Here is an 18608-nt window from a genome sequence, read left to right as displayed (position 1 = left end):
ATGTCTCTGATGATTACCTGGCTTCCTAACTTCCCTCTTGCTGTTGAGGCTATCGCCATCCTCCCAGTCACCCAGGTTTGAAACCCAAATGTCATCTTTGATTCCTCACATTCTCAATTCCTATCCTCAGTCCATCCCCCCTATATCCAGTCTGTGACTGGGGTCTGTCGATTTTACCTTTGTAACACTGCCACCCACCCTGCTAGCCTGCTGGTGGCTCTGCCTCTCACTAGTCCCTCTGTCTAGTCCATCTGCCAAAGTGATCTTCAGATGCAAGTCTGACTGACCGCCTCACCTCCTCAACCCATGTTGAGTATGCCGTGTTTTCCCAGGAAGTTTCTAACCAGCCCAGACAGAAGGCAGCAATTTCCTCCCTGCTCCCCTCCTTACATGAGGGGGCAGAATTCATACTGCTGCCTTTTGTGGCATTATGAGGGGGATGCAGAGGATAGAGTCTTGTAAAGAGGAGATTCCAAATGGGTCCTAGATACGAGATCAGTTTGTATAATCCTTCTAGGAGTGTGGAGGCTGGTGGGGGAGGGGCGCTGAGTGAGCACTTTATTGAGGTTCTCTCTTTTCCTGTGGATTCAGCTGTAATTGCTATACATCTGGCACGAAACTCCTCATGGTGGGGAACGGGGAAAGTTTGAGCGTGTGGACCAGGGAAAGTCAAGGCTGACATCTTGTTGGTCACATGACCTGGAACAGAAATAAATTATTAAGCTAAAAGCCTTAGCTGAATTTTTTTTTCTAAACAATAATTGTGTGCCATGTTGTTTCATACAAATGGATTAAACCTTTAACAGAACATTAGGTTGTCAAGAGTATTCTATAGATTTAATTTAAAAAATGGGAATACTCATATCTCCAGTTCAGATACTTTATAATAATGTAAATAGATATTGATGTGTGTTTTAACCATTTCCATGAAAGTGGTTAGTCGTGGTTTTAGTAATGTGATCCTAAAATTATAAAAGCTATCACTGTATCCTTTTATTGGACAGCTTAGAGTGCTGGGCCTAGAGCGAGGTAGAGCTGATTTCAAATCCATCCTCAGACACTAAATAGCAGTGAGGCCTTGGAAAAATGACTTAGCTGCCATCTGCCTTGATTTCCTCCTCTGTAAAATGGAGACAATAATAGCCACTACCTCCCAGAGTTGTTTAGAGGACCAAATGAGAAAATAATTGTAAGAAGTGCTTACCACAGTGCCTGACACATAGTAAGTGCTGTATAAATGTTGGCTATTATTATTAGCTATTACCTGTACCATATCAATGTGACTTTTAATCGTGCAGTAAATGTGTTAAAGAGTTCTGTCATACATGAGACTTCAGGCAGTGAGCTAAGCTTGTACTTTAGAAGATCTGGGTTTGAATATCACTTCTGACAACTAGTAAGCTATGCATCCATGACCATGGAGAGGTTACTGTGAAATGAAGCTATTAAATATTGTATAACACATGATCCTCACAGTACTGCTATGGGGAAAGCATTTTGTAAACCTTAAAAGTGCTATATAAATTTGAATTGTTCTTTTATTCCCAAATAGGGTCTGTAGTTGTTTTAGAAGATGATAGCAATTGTGTGCACGTATGAGTCATATAATTTAAAACTTTGATTGGTAATGTCTTTTGTAGTCAGCAAAAATCTAAAGGAAATAGGACTGCAGACATATTTACTACCTCAGTGAAGTCTTGTTTGGGTAGTTTGCTATGTCAGAATATCAGGTTAGTAGCTAAAAAACTGGAATAATGGTAAAGCTTTGGAAAACAATGATTTTTTAAAAAACTAGTCTGCAGATTTTTAAAAGTTATTTTTTTTTAAGTGACATACTTTTCTTCTCTAAATATCTATGTCTATACTTTTCAATATGTTTGGAAAGTTAGTTCTCATTCTGTAGTTACTTTCTAAATGTATACTTGCTTTATAAATACTTCTTTAAGCAGGAAATGTATAAAAGTTTCTTATTTTCATGCTGTCAAGTTTTATCAGTGTAGTAATTCTTAATAACATTCAGAAATACTAATTAAATTTTTTTTTCTCAGGAAACAAGTGAGCCAGTATATATTCAGGGAGCAATAATTTTAATATTTCAAAATATCAGTATTTGTGGTAGTGTATGGAATTGCTGAAGATGAGATTAAGAATTATGACATTTTAGAATATAATCTCATTATTCACATGTATTTTGAATAGACTGTAAACAAATTTGTCATGCCATGAAGGCTTCCAGGCCCCTTTTCCCAAAGGATATTCTGGGATTATCTTTTAGTTAATATTTAGGGAGTGCATAATTTGGGCATTATCTTGAATTAATCCTGATTATGAAGGAAAATGGTATACCTCTGATTGTCATATCATAGTTTAAATCCATACAACAATTTCTTCATCTCTAAAATGAGTGCGTTGGACTACATGATCTCTAAGTAAACTTAGCTGAAATTCTCTTTCGTACTTCTATTTAAAATACTATTCAGTTCTTTTCAATTCCCCTTCTATTAGTTCATAAGATTTTAGTTTTACTGTTATTGGACCATGCTGGTGTCAAGAGTGAATTGCTGGTTTCAGAAATTACATCGTATGAGTGACTACAGAGTATGACAAGTGGAGTACTTTATCCACCTGACCGTATATATATTGCAAGTACACATAAAATACTGAAGATTTTTTGCCTTGTGGTTTGTTGATCGGGTTCTTCAGCAGATGGGGTCCTTTCTCTCCCTCTGTCCTCTCACTGGGTGTCAACACCAGAATCCCTGATTAGAGCCTTAGCCTGAGTGGATTTTCCTGTCTTGTCTTAACACCAGTCCCCTTCTTGGCTCACTAGGTCTGGAACTTCCTGGACCCTGTGCAGACTTCCTGACTTCAGAGCTGGTAGAACTACAGGGCCCTAGGAGCACCAGACTATAGGGAGCAAAACTTCACGAAGCAGGGCCAGCTGCTGAGGTCACCTTTTTCTTCTTTGTTTTGAAGCAGACTTGGGCTGCAGCACCTTGAAGTGTCTTGCACACGACACTGTTTTGATTGTTGGTGTTCTCAGGAATTCCCATTGTGGTTGGCTGACTTAGGCTTTCTGGTTTTCTTTACCATCTGAAGTGCAGTGTTTTGTGGTGGTAGAGTGAGTGTGTGTGTGTGTGTGTGTGTGTGTGTGTGTGTGTGTAATATAATCAGTGAATCTGGAATTTCTTCAGATTGTTGAATTTTTCGGTGACCATTTGTGAAGAGCACCTTGGTTTATTTCTTTACCAGCATAATGCTTTCTGCTCTGCTGAATGAATAAAATTGACGTTCTGTGATTTTCTCTGGGTTTACTTGTGAATTTTGATATGGTTCAGAGCTTAGATTTGTAGCCCTACATCAATCTGACCCTTATATGTGAGGTGTACTGTAGTTAAAGAGTACTGACATTTTAGTACGTGTTTAGTCGACATTCTCAAAGAGGACCCAAATGAATGTGACTATGTTAGAGTCAAGCTCTAGGCAGTGTACTTACTGGGGATGTCCACATGGATAATGAGGTTGATGCACCCATTGCCAGAGCTAGCTCAGTGTTAGGGAGGCTCCAAAGGAAAGTGTGGGAGAGAAGAGGTATTAGACCGGCTACCACACTGAAGGTCTACAGAGCCATTGTGCTGACTGATAAGTAAATATAAAGGAATATCAAGTGATTTCAAGAGAGAGAGAACACTGTCAACTGGAGGAACTTGGGAAAAGCCTGGGATACATAGTTGCGCCTCAACTGTGCTTGGAAACTGTGCTAGGCATTCTGAGAGTCAGATGTGAAGGGAGTGTACTTCCTTGCTGGGTGTGGGCATGTGGTTTATGGGGAACAGATTGCTGGCCAATTTGACTGGAATAAAGAGTATATAAAGGTGAATAACACGAAATGAGACTGGCAATGGAAAGGGAGCCATCAGTTATATTTTTATATTGCCTAATTCTTTGCAGCATTAGCTATTGTGATTTTTTTTTCCCCAAGTGGTGATTTGTGATGATAACAAATAGTGATATTTAGATTCATGAGTGAGTTCTTTGAGTTTGGCAAATTTATTTAAAAGCCTGATATTTCTGCTTGTAATGGGGATAGCAGTACCTCTGGAAGGCTGGTGATTTTTTTACTATTAGTACATGATAGAAATAATAATATTGCCTCAACTAACATCTTCTAATTGTTAAATCATTACTAAGACCACCTTACTGTGTTCAAACTTTTGGTCAGTCCTCAGAGACCGGTCCTGACCCACTTTAGATCCCAAATTGCCCATTCTCTGCTGCCTAGGTGAATGTTATCTTACCCTTTGTGATGGCAGCACTAAGTGCCGCCTCCTCTTCTTTTCCCTCTAATGTCTTCTTAGAACCAATTGACATTAATCATGTATTTCCTGATTGTACTCAGAGAACACAAACTATTTAATACTGATAGAAGGAAAAGAAATTTAAAGAAAAATCTGCCATGGAATTGCTGGATAATGTGCATGTGAAGCCAGATAAATGTAATCCAAAAACAGTCTGCTATTTTGAGTTGTTTCTTGAATTCCCAGATAATTATAACATTACTATTTTGGTTTCCTTTCCTTTTAGAAAATCCCACTCGAACCAGATAAATTAGCATTGATTTATGTGTTTTCCAAAAGATATACCTTGGATAGCGAGCTCCCTCATTACATATAAAGTAAGCTTTTCTAAAGAGCATCTTATTTTGCACATAGTCACTTGAAAAGTTTAAATTGTTTATTTAAACAAATTATTGTTTACATTGGAGTTCATCTTTATTTTACAAATGATTTGCTACACCTGACCTTAAACTGACAGTGTATAAGATACTAAACTCCAGAAGGCAGGTTGTGCAAATTACCAGGACACCAGACTCTATTGGAATTGCTATAGAAAGCCATCCTTTCTTTTGCCAAAAGTGCTGCTATAAATATTTTACATATGAGACCTTTTGCAAAGGCATAAGGCAGCTAGATGGCACAGTATATAGAGCCCTGGGCCTGGAGTGAGGAAGACTTGAGGTAAAATCCAGCCACAGATCCTTACTAGCTATGTGACCCTGGGCAAGTCACTGAATCGCTGTTTGCCTCAGTTTCCTCAACTGTAAAATGGGGATATTAACACTTATCTCCTAGGGTTGTTGTGAGGCTTAAATGACATATTTGTAAAGCTGTGTGGGTGCTGTACAGTGCCTGTTACATAGTTGATGCAGTGTCAATGCTAACTATTATGATTATGATTTTACAGAAGGAGGTTTTCTTACTCCCTTGGCTTGTATTCCATCAGTGGGGTTAGGTGGTATGGACTTTTTAGTTTTTTTGTTTGTTTTTTTTTCCTTTTTTGGATAATTGCTTTCTAGATGAGTTGAATTTACTAACAGCTCCACCAACAATGTATTAGTGTTACCTGCCTTCCTCCAACTCCCTCTGTTGACTGTTTTCTGCTTGTAATGACTGTTGACTGTTTTGGAAACATTGTTTTTTTAATTATTCTTTTATTATGTTCTTTTATTATCTTTGCCAAATTTTTGGGTGTGTGGTGAAAGCATTCTAGGGCTGTTTTGATTTGCATTTCTCATAATATTAGTGATTTGGAGCAATCTTTCATATGGTCCACAGTTTGTAATTCATTTGAGAGCTATTGATAGTCTTTGACTATAGTTAATCTTATTAAAAAAAACCTTGCAGGTATTTGTGATCTTTGTGACTGAAATAGGGATTATGATGATAAAGTAAAACAGTGAAAATACTTGCTTCTGTTCAGATTGATATTTCTAAGCTCCTAAAGCACTTGGCTCTTTTTGTACATCTTTATTACACCCAGTGTTTCCCCAAGCATATATTTGTGCTTATAATTGGAATTTACTAGATGCATAACCAATAACCACTTGGATTGTTATGTCACAGTAATTACCACCTCAAATGAACTAGTTGTTATCCTTTAAAGTAAATTGTTTCAAAGCAGTTTCAGGGTTTCTGAATGAGAGGCTAATCTTAAAACTATTTGTGAGATTGGTGAACATTGTCGTTCCTGTTTGTTTGCCTTTAACAACCAGTTGAGTGCATTAGCAGCCTTTTCGGCCCAAATGCCACAGGGAGAATACAGCAACATTTTTGAACAGAACTCAAAGTAAGAGTAGATAGAGTACAGCAAAACGCTGGGGGTGAGGGGAAGGGTCCAAATGACAGTTTTAAAATATATATTGCACATTTTTAATGTCTGACAATTCCATGGCATGTTAAGTGTTTATTTTGTGCTAATATCTAGTGATGATTCTGAGCCTACAGGGGAGTGATGTACTTGGAGGGTGTGAAGCTTTCAAACTTAGCTTGGATGTCCAAATACTCTTTCCTGGGTTTGACTCATAGTATCATTGAAAGTACCCGGAATGGAGATGAAGAAGAATGAAGCTGTTATGCGTATTCAACTCTTCATCTCCAAATGCATTTGAATGGGTGCTGCCTTTAATAACTTTACCTCTGTCTCTCAGATGAAGCTCATGGGACACCTCTGTGAACCTTCCCTAATCTCCCAAGTTCTGTCTTCCCCAGTTACATTGTATTTACGTACACTCTGGTAGAATAATATCAACTCCATGGTATCTGGGTGTCCTTATTTAATTTTTGTTTTTATATTTCCATGCTTTAACCTATCTTAGTGTAGTTCATGAATGTTTATAAAAGGAATATTTCTGTATGATTAAGAAATGACAAGGAGAGGCTTGTAGAAATAGAATATATATATAAAATAAAGCTACAAGTTGGGGCAGCTAGATGGCCCAGTGGATAGAGCACTGTCCCTGGAGTCAGGAGGACCCGAGTTCAAATGCAGCTCATTGGGTGACCCTGGGCATGTCACTTAAACCCCCTTGCCTAGCCAAAAAAACAAAAAACCCCCCCAAAAAACTACCAGTTGCAGGCACAATTTCAATTCAATAAACATTTATGAAACTCCTATTATGTACCAGGTACTATGCTAAGCAGTGGGGGTACAAAAAAAAAATGACAGTCCCTATCCACAAGGAGCTTATAGTCTAGGGGGGTGAGACAACGCATAAAAGAAGCTGGGGAGTCAAGGGGGTGGGCATGGAAATAAGCAACAGGTACCTGGTACGGGGGAGGGGGCAGGCAGCAGAATGTTGCATGGAGTCAGCACCAAGCAGAGCTGCTGATGGACAGTGGAGAGGGACGTGGAAAGTTCAGATCTGAGAGCTCTTTAAAGGAAGACTTTGGATGGAGGTTGGTGTTGCCCCCTCCAGTGCAAGTGAGGGAGTTGATCCCTAGATATATTAAACTGCCTTTTACTTTTTTTCAACCTTCTTGGACATTACTTCCCTCCATGAATTCTGTGGTGCTGCCGTATTGGTCTTCTAGCTTTCTTGTTGCTGTTCTCACACTTGACACTCCATCTCCTAATTTGTGCCTTTGCACTGGCTGGTCTCATCCCAGGAAGGCACTCCTCCTTTACTCTGTCTCTTAGAATCTTTGGTTTCTTTCAGGATTCAGTTCAAGCGCCACCTTTTGCAGGAGTCCTTTCCTGGTTCCTGCCATCTGCTGGGGCCTTCCTCCCAATGATGTCCAGCTTTACATTGATTTTGTATGTAGCTGTGTTGGAATATAAACTTTCCCCTGAGAGCAGGAACAATTTGCTTTTGACTTTGTATCTGCATTATCTAGCATAAGGCCTGGCACATTAGTAGGTACTTCATAAATGCTTATATTTGTGCAAAGAGAATGGGAGAACAAGAGGAGAAAAAGTGGAGGAGAGAAAAAAAAATCAGTATTATGGCATTATTCCACCTCAAGTTTGTATTTACCAGTGATATTGATACCATGAGTGGTGATTTGTTTGAGCTAAGCCAGATCTGGGCAGTATTTTAGAATCAGTTTCCTATTTTACAAGGCTTCATCCATACTCGGGCTAAGCGCTGAGGAGACTTTCAGAGTTCACATTGGACATGCAGTATTAAGAAAAAAGCGATGTTCTCATTGCTTTCTGCTTTCTTTTCTGCAGAGGCCTAGGCTCAAATCATAGTGGTAAGAGGAATTAGTAAATGCCTTCTTGTGTCCATGTTGTGGACTGCGTAATTACTAGAGTTGTCTGATCCTTTCTGTTAAGGGTGGGCTATGGAAGGGTTTCCAGAAATGACTTTGAAGATGATAAAGTAGGGAAGTCTAGAACCCTATATGTAGGGAAATGCGAAGCACCTGCATTACTGAATTGTCTTTCAAAGAGGTCTCCCGGTCCAGTGTGATGTGATTGGAAACCATCAGCACTTTTTATACTGTATGTGAAAGCATCCTGTGGGTCAGTGGCTTGGTGTCACTATAGCATTATAGAGTTTGAATTGTGAATGGGACCTCAGAACATCATCCAGTTGAAGCCCTTCATTTATAATTGAGGACATGGAAGCCCAGAGAGATTGTGTCACGTCCAAGGCCTCACAACTGCTTTGGGTGACAGTGCCAATTCTAGAATTGCAGACTCCTGACTCAGTCTGTTGCTCCTTCTGCTACTCTGCTTGCATTTTGGACATAACTTATGCAGTTAGAAGCTCTATCTAATGCTTTTTTTGATTATTGTTTGCCATTATTATTTGGTGCCGATGTTGTTTGTTATTTTGGGGGAAAGATGAGAAAGAGCTGTATTGTAATGGATAAGGAGTGTGCTTGGAGCCAGGAAGCTAGATTTGCTGGGTGATGGTAGGCAAATTCTTAACATCACTGATCATCTGTTTCCATTTGTAATGAGGAAATGATACATCACCTTTAGCAGTGTTGTGAGGGAAGTGCTTTGTAAAATGGTAGTACACTGTAAAAATGTGAGCTATTATTAATTTCTCTTGTGTGAAGATCTTTGAACGTATTCTGAAAGGATGTCTTTTGCTGCTCTGCTACTGGACATTTGAACTGGATGCCTCATGAATGTCTTAAACTCAGCACGTCCAAAACTGAATTATCTTTCCACCTAAACCTTCCCCTCTTTCTAACTTCTTAACTAATATTATTGAGGGATCCCCACCCTCCAAGTCAGCCAGGCCTGCAACCTAGGTGTCATCCTTGACTCCTCACTCTCTACTCTCCCATTTCCAGTTAGTTGCCAAGTCCTGTTACGTCTTCCTTCTCAACATCTCTTGTACATGTCTCCCTTTTTCCTCTGACACTGTCATTATCCGGGTACACACTGCCTGAAACCTGGACAATTGCAGTAGCTTTCTGGTTGTCCTCCCTACCTCAATTCTTTGCTCATTTTAGTCTACCTTCCACTCACCTATAAAAGCAATCTTCCTAAAGGGCAGGTCTGATCTTGTTATTCCCCCATCCCCCACCCTGCCCCTTGCATTCAGTAAATTCCAGTGGCTCTACTGCCTCTAGCATCAAATATAACATTGTTTGTGTTTTTAAAGCCCTTCACTGGCTGGGCCCCTTCCTGCTTTTCTAGTCTTCTGAAACCTTCCTTCCTTCTCTGTACTCAGTAGTCCAGTGATGCTGACCTCCTTTCCTTTGGGTGCCAGACACCATCTCCTGATTCTGTGTCCTTCGTGCCTGGAATGCTGTCCTTCCTTACCACTGCTTCCTGGTTTCCTTCAACTCTTATCTAAAATCCCATCTTATACAAGATGTCTTTCCCTAGCCTCCTTCATGCCTGTGCTTTTCCTTCTAGGAAATTATCTCGGATTTATCTTCTAGGTGTCTTATTTGTATATAGTTTATATATTATCTCCTCATTTAACTGTGATCTCCTTGAGAGTGGAGACCAGCCTTTGCCTTTCTTTGTATCCCCTGAGCTTATTAATATAAGTGTCTGGCACGTGCTATTCACTTAATAACATTTGTTGACATGACTGGCACTTTTTTTTTTTTGGCTAGGCAATGGGGTTAAGTGACTTGCCCAGGGTCACACAGCTAGTAAGTGTTATATATCTGAGGCTGGATTTGAACTGAGGTCCTCCAGAATCCAGGGCCGGTGCTCTCTCCACTGTGCCACCTAGCTGTCCCTGGCACATTTATTATGAGATTAATAAACACACATTGGCTTGGTTTGATTGTAGACAATTTTTGGTATTGCATTTGCTTGGGTGACATGATGTCAGCTAACCTCAGTATACAAGGTAGTAATTTCAGTTAAATTTCATTTACATGAAGCAAAATAGGTAAGGATTTGGCTTATGTGCAAATAAGTAAAGCTAAATGGAATAATACATTTTCTCCTGTCATGTAAGTAATCATTTCCTTTTTGTTTGATGTTTCATACATAAGAATTGCTCAGTAGTCTTCTTGAGGATCCAGTAGGTTTTTTCCTAAACAGCAATTAAAAAAATAAATATATTGGGTCAGCAGCCCATTTCTAAGTGTCTGAGGGAAGGTGGACAGTGAGGTGAAACATAGAAACTAGGGAGAATGTAGAGAAGTGCAACAGGAATCCATTCTTATCCTTTATGATACAATTTACAGAAGAAATATAGTGTAACACGTGGACAAGTATTAGATCAAATGTTTATATGTTATATTCAAGATAGAAAAGTAGTTTTACAGGATAGATAGTGAAAGGAATTTGAGAAATTGAAATGGATCTACGTAATGAAACTGTGATGCAGTTGCAGTTATGTCCTTGTAGATGTCAAGATTATAGATTTATCTTACAGCTTATCTAGTCCATATTCCTCATTCTATAAATAAGGAAACTAAGGCCCATAAAGGTTCAGTTACTTCAAGGTCACACAAATTGTAAGTGATAGAGCTTGGATTTGAATTCAGGTCTTTTGATTCCAAGTCTAATCCTTTTTTCCAGTGTTGGCTTCCAACTTTTTCTTGTCTGTGTGAGCCCGTATGTGGCCTAAAATAGGTATCTAGGTACTTTTAACAACTATTGCTCAGGGAGTAGGGGAGATTTTTTGGGTAGAAGGACTCTGCCATCATTTTTTAAAGCAGTACCATCTCTCCCTACCAATAAGGTGACCCTGTCTGCTTAGGCAAGGTGTGGTCAGATGATATTGGGCTTTAAGAGCCAAGCAGGACAGTTTATACTTTCTTTTAAAATTTTTTATTGATTTTTTTTTCATGTCTTACATTTCCCAATATAAATTTCCCCGCTCCCAGAGAGCCATTTCTTATAACAAAGAATAAAAAAAAGTAGAACTATCCCATCCCCCCAACCCTGCTCCTTTATTTTTTACTTTGTTCATTACAATTTCACAGCATTTAGTTATGTCAGCATGTTTTCTGTTTTGTTGATGTTGTTCTTTGCATTTACATTGTTTTAATAATGATGCATGTTATCTTCTTGGTTCTCCTTACTTCACTTTGTATCAGTTCAGATAAATTTCCCTAAGCTTCTCTGTATTCATTGTTGCTTGCGGTGCGGTCCTATTCTATTTCAGTCAGTCAACAAGCATTTATTATGTGATTGGTTCTGCTAGGGTTGTTATCAAGTTCTGGAGTTACAAAGCAAGGCATTTGGGAATGACCTCTTGCAGAAGGTGTGATTTGAGTTGAACGGAAGCTCGGAAGTAGCTCCAGGGAGTGGAAGGTGGAGAGCTTTGCAGGCATGGTAAGGCAGCCAGTGCACATTGGAAAAGTAGTGAGTAGGCTGGTGTAACTGGATCTAGGAGTGTGTGAAAGGGCGTAAAGTAGGAGAATCCTGGAAAGATAGGAAGGGGTCAGTTTGTGAAGGGATTTCATTACCAAATACAGGCTGTTCTTTTTTGTTTCTGGGTTACAGGGAGTCGCTGGAGTTTAAGGAGCAGGCTGGAAGGACGTGGTCAGGCTTCCACTTGAGGAAAATCACTTTGGCAGCTGACTAGATGATGAATTGGAATAGTGAGAGAGACTTGAGGCAGGAGGATGAACCAGAAGCCTCTTCAAACAGTTCAGACTTGAGGTAATGAGGGTTTGCCTAGGTTTGTGGCTATGTGAGTGGAGAGAAGGGGATCTATAGAAGAGATGTTGTGAGGGTAAAAACACCAAGATGAGGCAACAGTTTGGCTATATGGGATGAAGGAAAGTGAGGAGTTGAGAACAACATTGGAAGTTTTGAGCCTGACTGACAAATGAGTGAGTATTTATAAAGCACTTGACACAATGGCCAGCACATAGGAGATGCTTAATAAATGCTTGTTCCCTTAGCCCTCTCCTTCTTCTCCTGGTAAGGGAGTCTGGAAGAAGGGAGGTTTGGAGGGGAAAGATAATGAATTCTGTTTTGGAGTTTGAGATGCCTGTGGGATATCTAGACTGAGATTCCAAAAGGCAAGTTGGTGGTGTAGTTCTGTGCTTCAGGGGATAGGTTTGTGTCAAATATATAAATCTAATAGATGATTATATATTTATATATATTTGTTTTATTTTCAGTTCCAAATTCTTTCCCTTCCTCCATAGTTCCCTCACCCATTGAGAAGGCAAGAAATAGAAAACTTTTTTTTTTTTAACGAATATTAAGTCGTGCAAAACAACTTTCCACAGAAGTCAGGTTCTGTGGGAGGGAGGTGTGGAAACAAGAAAAAGAAAGAAAGAAAGGACATCATGAGTCCTCTGGCATTGTGGTGGGGTCATTGCATTGATCAGAGTTATGGAGTCTTTCACAGTTGATTATCTTTATAATATTGATGTTACTGTGTAATGTTCTCCCAGTTCTGCTCACTTTACTCTGAGTCAGTTCATACAACTGTTACCAGGTTTTTCTGAAACCATCCTCATCATTTCTTGTAGTACAATAATATTTTATCACATTCATCTACCTTAAGTTGTTCAGTTGTTCAGTCATTTTTCAATTAAGTCTGACTCTTCATGACCCTATTTGGGGTTTTCTTGGAAAAGATACTGGAGTGGTTTGCCATTTCCTTCTGCAGCTCATTTGACAGATGAGGAAACTAAGGCAGACAGGGTTAAATGACTTGCCCAGGGTCACATAGCTAGTAAATGTCGGAGGCCAGATTTGAACCCAGGAAGATGAGTCTTTCTTACTCTAGCCCCAGTTCTCTAAACACTGTGCCACTTAGCTGCCCTAGCTTGTTCAGCCATTTCCCAATTGATGGGCATCCCTGCAATTTTCAATTCTTTGCTACAATAAAAAGAGCTGCTATAAATATTTTTGTGCATATGGGTCGTTTTCCTTTTTTTTATATATATATCTCTTTGGAGTATAGACCCAGTAGTGGTATTGCTGCATAATTTAATAGCTTTTGGGGCATAGTTCCAAATTCCTCTCCATAATGGTTGGACTAGTTCACAGCTGCACCAAAAATGCATTAGTGAGCCTATTTCCCACATCCCCTTCAGCATTTGTCATTTTCCTTTTCTGTATCTTAGCCAGTCTTCTGGGTTTAAAGTGGTACCTCAGAGTTGTTTTAATTTGCATTTCTTGGGAGATAATCATTGAACCAATGAGAGCTGATCAGATGATCAATGAGAGCGAGATAATATATATAGAGAAGAGAACCCAGAACAGAAATTTGTGTGATACCCAGGGTAGGTTGGTTATGATCTGGACAAAGATCCACCGAAAGAGACTGAGAAGCAGCAGTCAGGCAGGAAAACCAGTGGAGATCAGAGGCACAGAAACAGACAGACAGAGAGGATAGAGGCAGACAGAGGGGAGGGAGGGAGGGAAGAGGAAGAGAGAGAGAGAGAGAGAGAGAGAGAGAGAGAGAGAGAGAGAGAGAGGGAGAGAGAGGGAGGGAGGGAGAGAGAGAGAGAGAGAGAGAGAGAGAGAGAGAGAGAGAGAGAGAGAGCGAACAAAACCAAACCAAACCTAGAGGGGAGACTGTGGAGGAGAAGCAGCTGATCAATACTCCAAGGTCAAGAAGGATGAAAATTCAGAAAAGTCCATTAGATTTGGCAATTAAAAGATCATTTGGAAACTTTGGAGGGGGCAGAAGCTTATTTAACCAGTCTCCAATCAATGGGCATTTATTTTGTGTCCACTTCTCAGATTATAAAAAGTGCTACTGTAAATATTTTGATGTATGTGGGACCTTTCTTTTATCATTGACCACTCTGGGGCTATGTGCTTCTAGTGGGATCTCTGGGTCAAAGTTAGTTACTTGCTTATCATAATTAAATTGAAATTCATGATTTCAGTTCTGTAAAACACCTACTTCATGCAGGGCACTGTGAGACAGCCTAGAAATACAAAAATAGAAGTGAGCACTGGAAGGATATAACGTGTCCAACTGAAGAGGGAGTGTAAATTCTTGACCTGGCCAGTCATGTAATCTACCATTATGCTACAGGTATACCTGGTATTATTTCTGCTTTACGGAAGGAGGTTGTGACTTTCTTATGGCCACACAGCTAGAAAGTGTCAGAGGCAGAAATTTAACCCAGCTCTTTTTGACCCTGAGTTCTACATTGTATGCACGACACCATGCTCCTTCTAGTGTGTGAACAGGCTGCACATGACCTGAGAAGGGCCCTAAACAGTTGTGCTCTGCTTTCTCCTTAACCTTTTTATAGACATTTCTTGACTGGCTGGGAACCAGTTATAGCCAGAAACTCAGGTCACACTTTAAAGGGCAAGATGTAGTTAGATTGCAAAATTAGATATAAAGGAAGTGATTAAAAACCTCTCCTCTGGCATTTGTAACTGGATTCAAAACATTTAACCATGTTTAAAAAAAAAAAGTTAGGCCATATCTGGTATGGATTGTGTCCAGTTCTTAGTGCCACACTGTTTCAAAAAATATTGATAAAACTGGGAAATGTTTAGAGGAGGGCACTGAAGGAACTGGAGATGTTTAGTATAGATAAGAGAAGACTGAGGAGGTAATGACAGCTGGTTTCAAGCACTGAAGGACTGTCATGGAAGAGTAATCAGGTTTATTTTGATTGGTTGTAGTGGGCAGAACTGATAGCAATGAGTGGTGGATGGTGCACAGGCACATGTAGTCTTGGAGCGGGGAAGAGCTTCCTAACAACAGTTAGAATGATCTGAAAGTAGAATGGTTGGTTAGCTTTGGGCACTTGTGGGTTTTCCCTTCACTGCGGTTAGTCATGAAAAGCTGTTGGTCTGTGTGTTGAAGAGGGAATTCTCCATTGGGTTGGTGACTCTGTGGTGCCTTCCTACTCTGAAATTCTGTGATTCTATAAAGGAATGAATGTTTAAAAGAAACTTGAAGTAAAGCCATCTTTTTAAAACACCAGGGCCTTTTTAAGGTGAACCTTTTAAAGGCGTTACTTGTGTCACACCTAACCTCTGCACCTCAGTATCCTCATCTGTAAAATGATGGGGTTATACTATTGTACTAGAGGGTCCCAGCAGCATATCTGTGAGTCTATGCTACTAGAGAAATTAAGGTTCTTGTCTTGGGAATGAGTACTTTTTTTTTCTTTGTTAATTATTTCTCAGTCACTGTTAATTGGTCATCATTTAGTTGGTCATATGGGTACTGTAAGTGCATCACAAGATGCAAAGAACTGCTGATCTTACATGGTTAGCTCTTACATTTTAGTAACTTCCTTGTTAAGACTTTAATAAAGCTTTGGGGTTAGTTTGCTTTCTTACACAATAGGAGGATATGAGAAAGCATATTAGGCTTGAGTTTCTAATTTCACAATCACAAAGTACAAAATGTTAATATCTCATTTTCTCTAACAGCACTTATGAACTAAGGAAATGAAATTTTAAAATCTTTACTGTTTAAAAAAATAACATCCTTAATACATTTTACTTTATGGAAAATGTTCTTTTAACTAGGAGTTTATAACAAATTAGTCATGTGATGGAAAATGAATGTATGTAAAGAAAACACAACTCGGATACCTCCTTTGTGAAACCTTTTCCTGATCCCCACAATGGCTAGTTTCCTTCCCTAACCACTTAATATGTATTTCTATTTATTATCTATACATAATCTGTGTATGCATGTTGTATACATGTTGTATTCCCTGATAGGATATAAACTCCTTGAGAATAAAAATTGTTTCATTTTTTAGATTGATATCTACAGTTCATGGCATATAGCAGGGACTTAATTAAATACTTATTGATTGATATACATGTGTAGCTTCTGTTCTTGGTTTTCAATAGAATTTTAATAACTTAGCTTTTAAAAATTTTTTGACATTTTCTTTTGTATTTTAAAATAACAAATAAGGACTTGGAGAGTCCATCATTTTGGGACCATGGTTGTGCTCTTGGATTAGAGCACTATTTCTTATCAGAATTCAGAAAAGGGAGGGCCTGCTCTGGACTTCAGTCTTGAGAAAAACTCTGTGGTTGGGGGAGGGATTGAACATACTCATTCAACAGACTTTTATTTTGGTGCCCACTTTGCACAGATCCATGTGTCAGGGACATGAAGTTTACATAAGACAAGTCCCCGACCTCTTGAAGCTAGTAGATGTGTAGTATGTATACACACACACACACACACACACACACACACACACACACACACACACTCCAAACAAAACTAAGTTTTAGAACAAGTGCAGTAAGGAGTGAGGGAATGGTGTGCAGCAGTGAAGGTCCAGTTGAAATTTGTAGTGTGACTAAAATTATACAAGTTCATAAACTTTCAGCAGCATACAATGATGGAGGACTATGTAATTAGTCAGAATTGGAGTTTAGAAAGAGATAATTGACAGGTACTGGGGGTGAGGGATCAACAGGTAGGGGACAATGTAAAGTTGTACTGGGTTTGACTGTAGGGTCAAGATTTTGAGGAAAGTGACCCAGAGCAGGTATGATGGCCCAGGAAACCAGGGAGATACGGAGTAACTGGAGTTTTTGGAGAGGTTCCTGAAAATACATTTACAAGGGTTCAGGTTGAGGAAGACCTAGAAAGGTAATAGGAAACATAGCTAGCATTTACAGCATTTTACAATTATCTCATTTTATCCTTATAACCCTGTGAGGTAGATACTTATTTGCCTCATTTTACAGATGAGGAAAATAAGGAACAGTGTATTTGAGCAGCTTGGGCAGTGTCTGAGGCCAGATTTGATCTTGGGTCTTCTGATTCCAAGCTCAGCACTCTTATCAACTGTGAAGACTTCAGAGGTTTTGACTGTGGAGGTAGAAAGACTTGTGGGTGATGATGAAATCAAGAGTATAAGCACCCCCAAGCCACTGAGGCAGAGTGAAAGTGTAGATGAGTGAAGTTGAGTTAGTTGAAATAGGAATAGGAAGCAAGGGTTATAAATATATACTTTGAAGTTCCCAGTACAAGGGAAGGAGTTGGGGAATTAGAAGATTATGACCCCGGTACTGAACGCTTTGAAAAAGGAAGGAAAATGATTTGGGGGCTGGCAGATAACTGCTGCCAAGATCTAGATTGGGCGATATTTTTAGATAGAGATAAATGTTAAAGGAAGTGAGGTTGCTGAGTGATTGACCCAAGCAAAGGGGGGAAGGTGTGAAAGCGGCAGTAAGGGGACAATAAGCATGATGATTTCTTCTGACCCAGTGTGTGCTGGAGAAGATTGCCAGGGAAGCAGTATCTTCTGGGAGAGATCCAAGTGTCTGTGTAAAGAAGATGGCAAGATGGCAAGAGGAAAAAGTCAAAGATGAAGGGCAGTTTGTTAAAACTTGTCTAGTTGGAGTAAGTCCGAGTGTGTTTGTCTGTGGCAAATGAGTTCATTTATGATATTTAGAAATATCCAAGGCTTTAAAATGAGAATTGCTTTCAGAAATGAGTCAGGTGATTTGTAATCAGGTTAAGCAGATATTTACTTCCTTTTATTTTATTTGTTTAAATGCTTTTTTTATTCCAAATACTAAATAACATGAACATTTTCATATACAAAATAGAATAGAAAAAATATGAGACTCTGAATCTTTGTACAGCTTGTTTCTTTGATCCTGGCCTTGTTTTGTTTTTTTAAGGTATATAATAAATTGAACATGTAACTTTCAAAGCCGTCCTGCTGGTATTTCCTTCTGTACTTTCTTCTATTTCCTTCTTTGAATTAAAAAAAAATGCTCCAATGATCTTTGCTTTCTTCTCTCCCCTATGTTTTTTTGGGGGGGGGTGGGGTTGGGGGGGCAGGAGAGGTGCAATTGATATCTTCCTTCTCTCCCTGCTCCCTTAACTTCACAAACTCTCTCTCAAACTCTCTCTCTCTCCGGAGATGTACTAGCATGTTTCATCATTCGTTGTCTAGTCATGGCTCATCATTGAATTGATCAGAGTTCTTAAGTCTTTCAGAGTTATTTTTCTCTACAGTGTTAAAGGTTAGTCCGTAAATTGTTATCTCATGCTGCTCACTTCTTTCTATGGTAATTCATACAAGGCTTCTCACATTTTTCTGAAATTGTCCATTTTTTCAGTAATATTTCGTTATATGCATATACCATAATTTGTTCAGATATTACACAATTGACGGGCACACCTTAACTTCCCATTCTTTCTTACAAAAAAAATGCTGTAAATATTTTTGTTCATATAGATCCTTTCACTCTAATCTTTTGGGGCTGTAAGCCATTGGGCATAGTTCTTGAATAGCTGAACCAATTCATAGCTCCGCCAACAGTGCATCAGTGTGCCTTTCCTCTTGTTTGTCTTCCCATAATTACTGTTTTCTTTTTTTGTCATCTTGGCCAACCTAATGGGCAGAAGGTGGAATTTAGAGTTGTTTTAATTCGTATTTCCCTTATTAGAGATTTTCCTATGA

The 18608-nt window shown here is 39.2% G+C and overlaps 1 protein-coding gene across 5 annotated transcripts in view; it reads left to right on the top strand.

Moving 5' to 3' along the window:
• The first annotated feature begins 17355 nt into the window (after positions 1-17355).
• Positions 17356-18608, top strand: part of WDFY3 (WD repeat and FYVE domain containing 3) — a 296048-nt gene continuing 294795 nt past the window's right edge. For all 5 annotated transcript variants that reach the window (XM_027853427.1, XM_027853425.1, XM_027853426.1 and 2 more), the window contains exon 1: positions 17356-17536. In XM_027853427.1, coding sequence (XP_027709228.1) covers positions 17471-17536 — 66 coding nt within the window. In that variant the 5' untranslated portion in view covers positions 17356-17470. The remainder of the gene's footprint in view (positions 17537-18608) is intronic.

Source organism: Vombatus ursinus, unplaced genomic scaffold, assembly GCF_900497805.2.
Source record: "Vombatus ursinus unplaced genomic scaffold, bare-nosed wombat genome assembly UNPS02009975.1, whole genome shotgun sequence".
In the NCBI taxonomy this organism is placed as follows: domain Eukaryota; kingdom Metazoa; phylum Chordata; class Mammalia; order Diprotodontia; family Vombatidae; genus Vombatus; species Vombatus ursinus.
The sequence above is the reverse complement of the archived record's forward strand: the minus strand, read 5'-3'. Positions and strand labels throughout refer to the sequence as shown.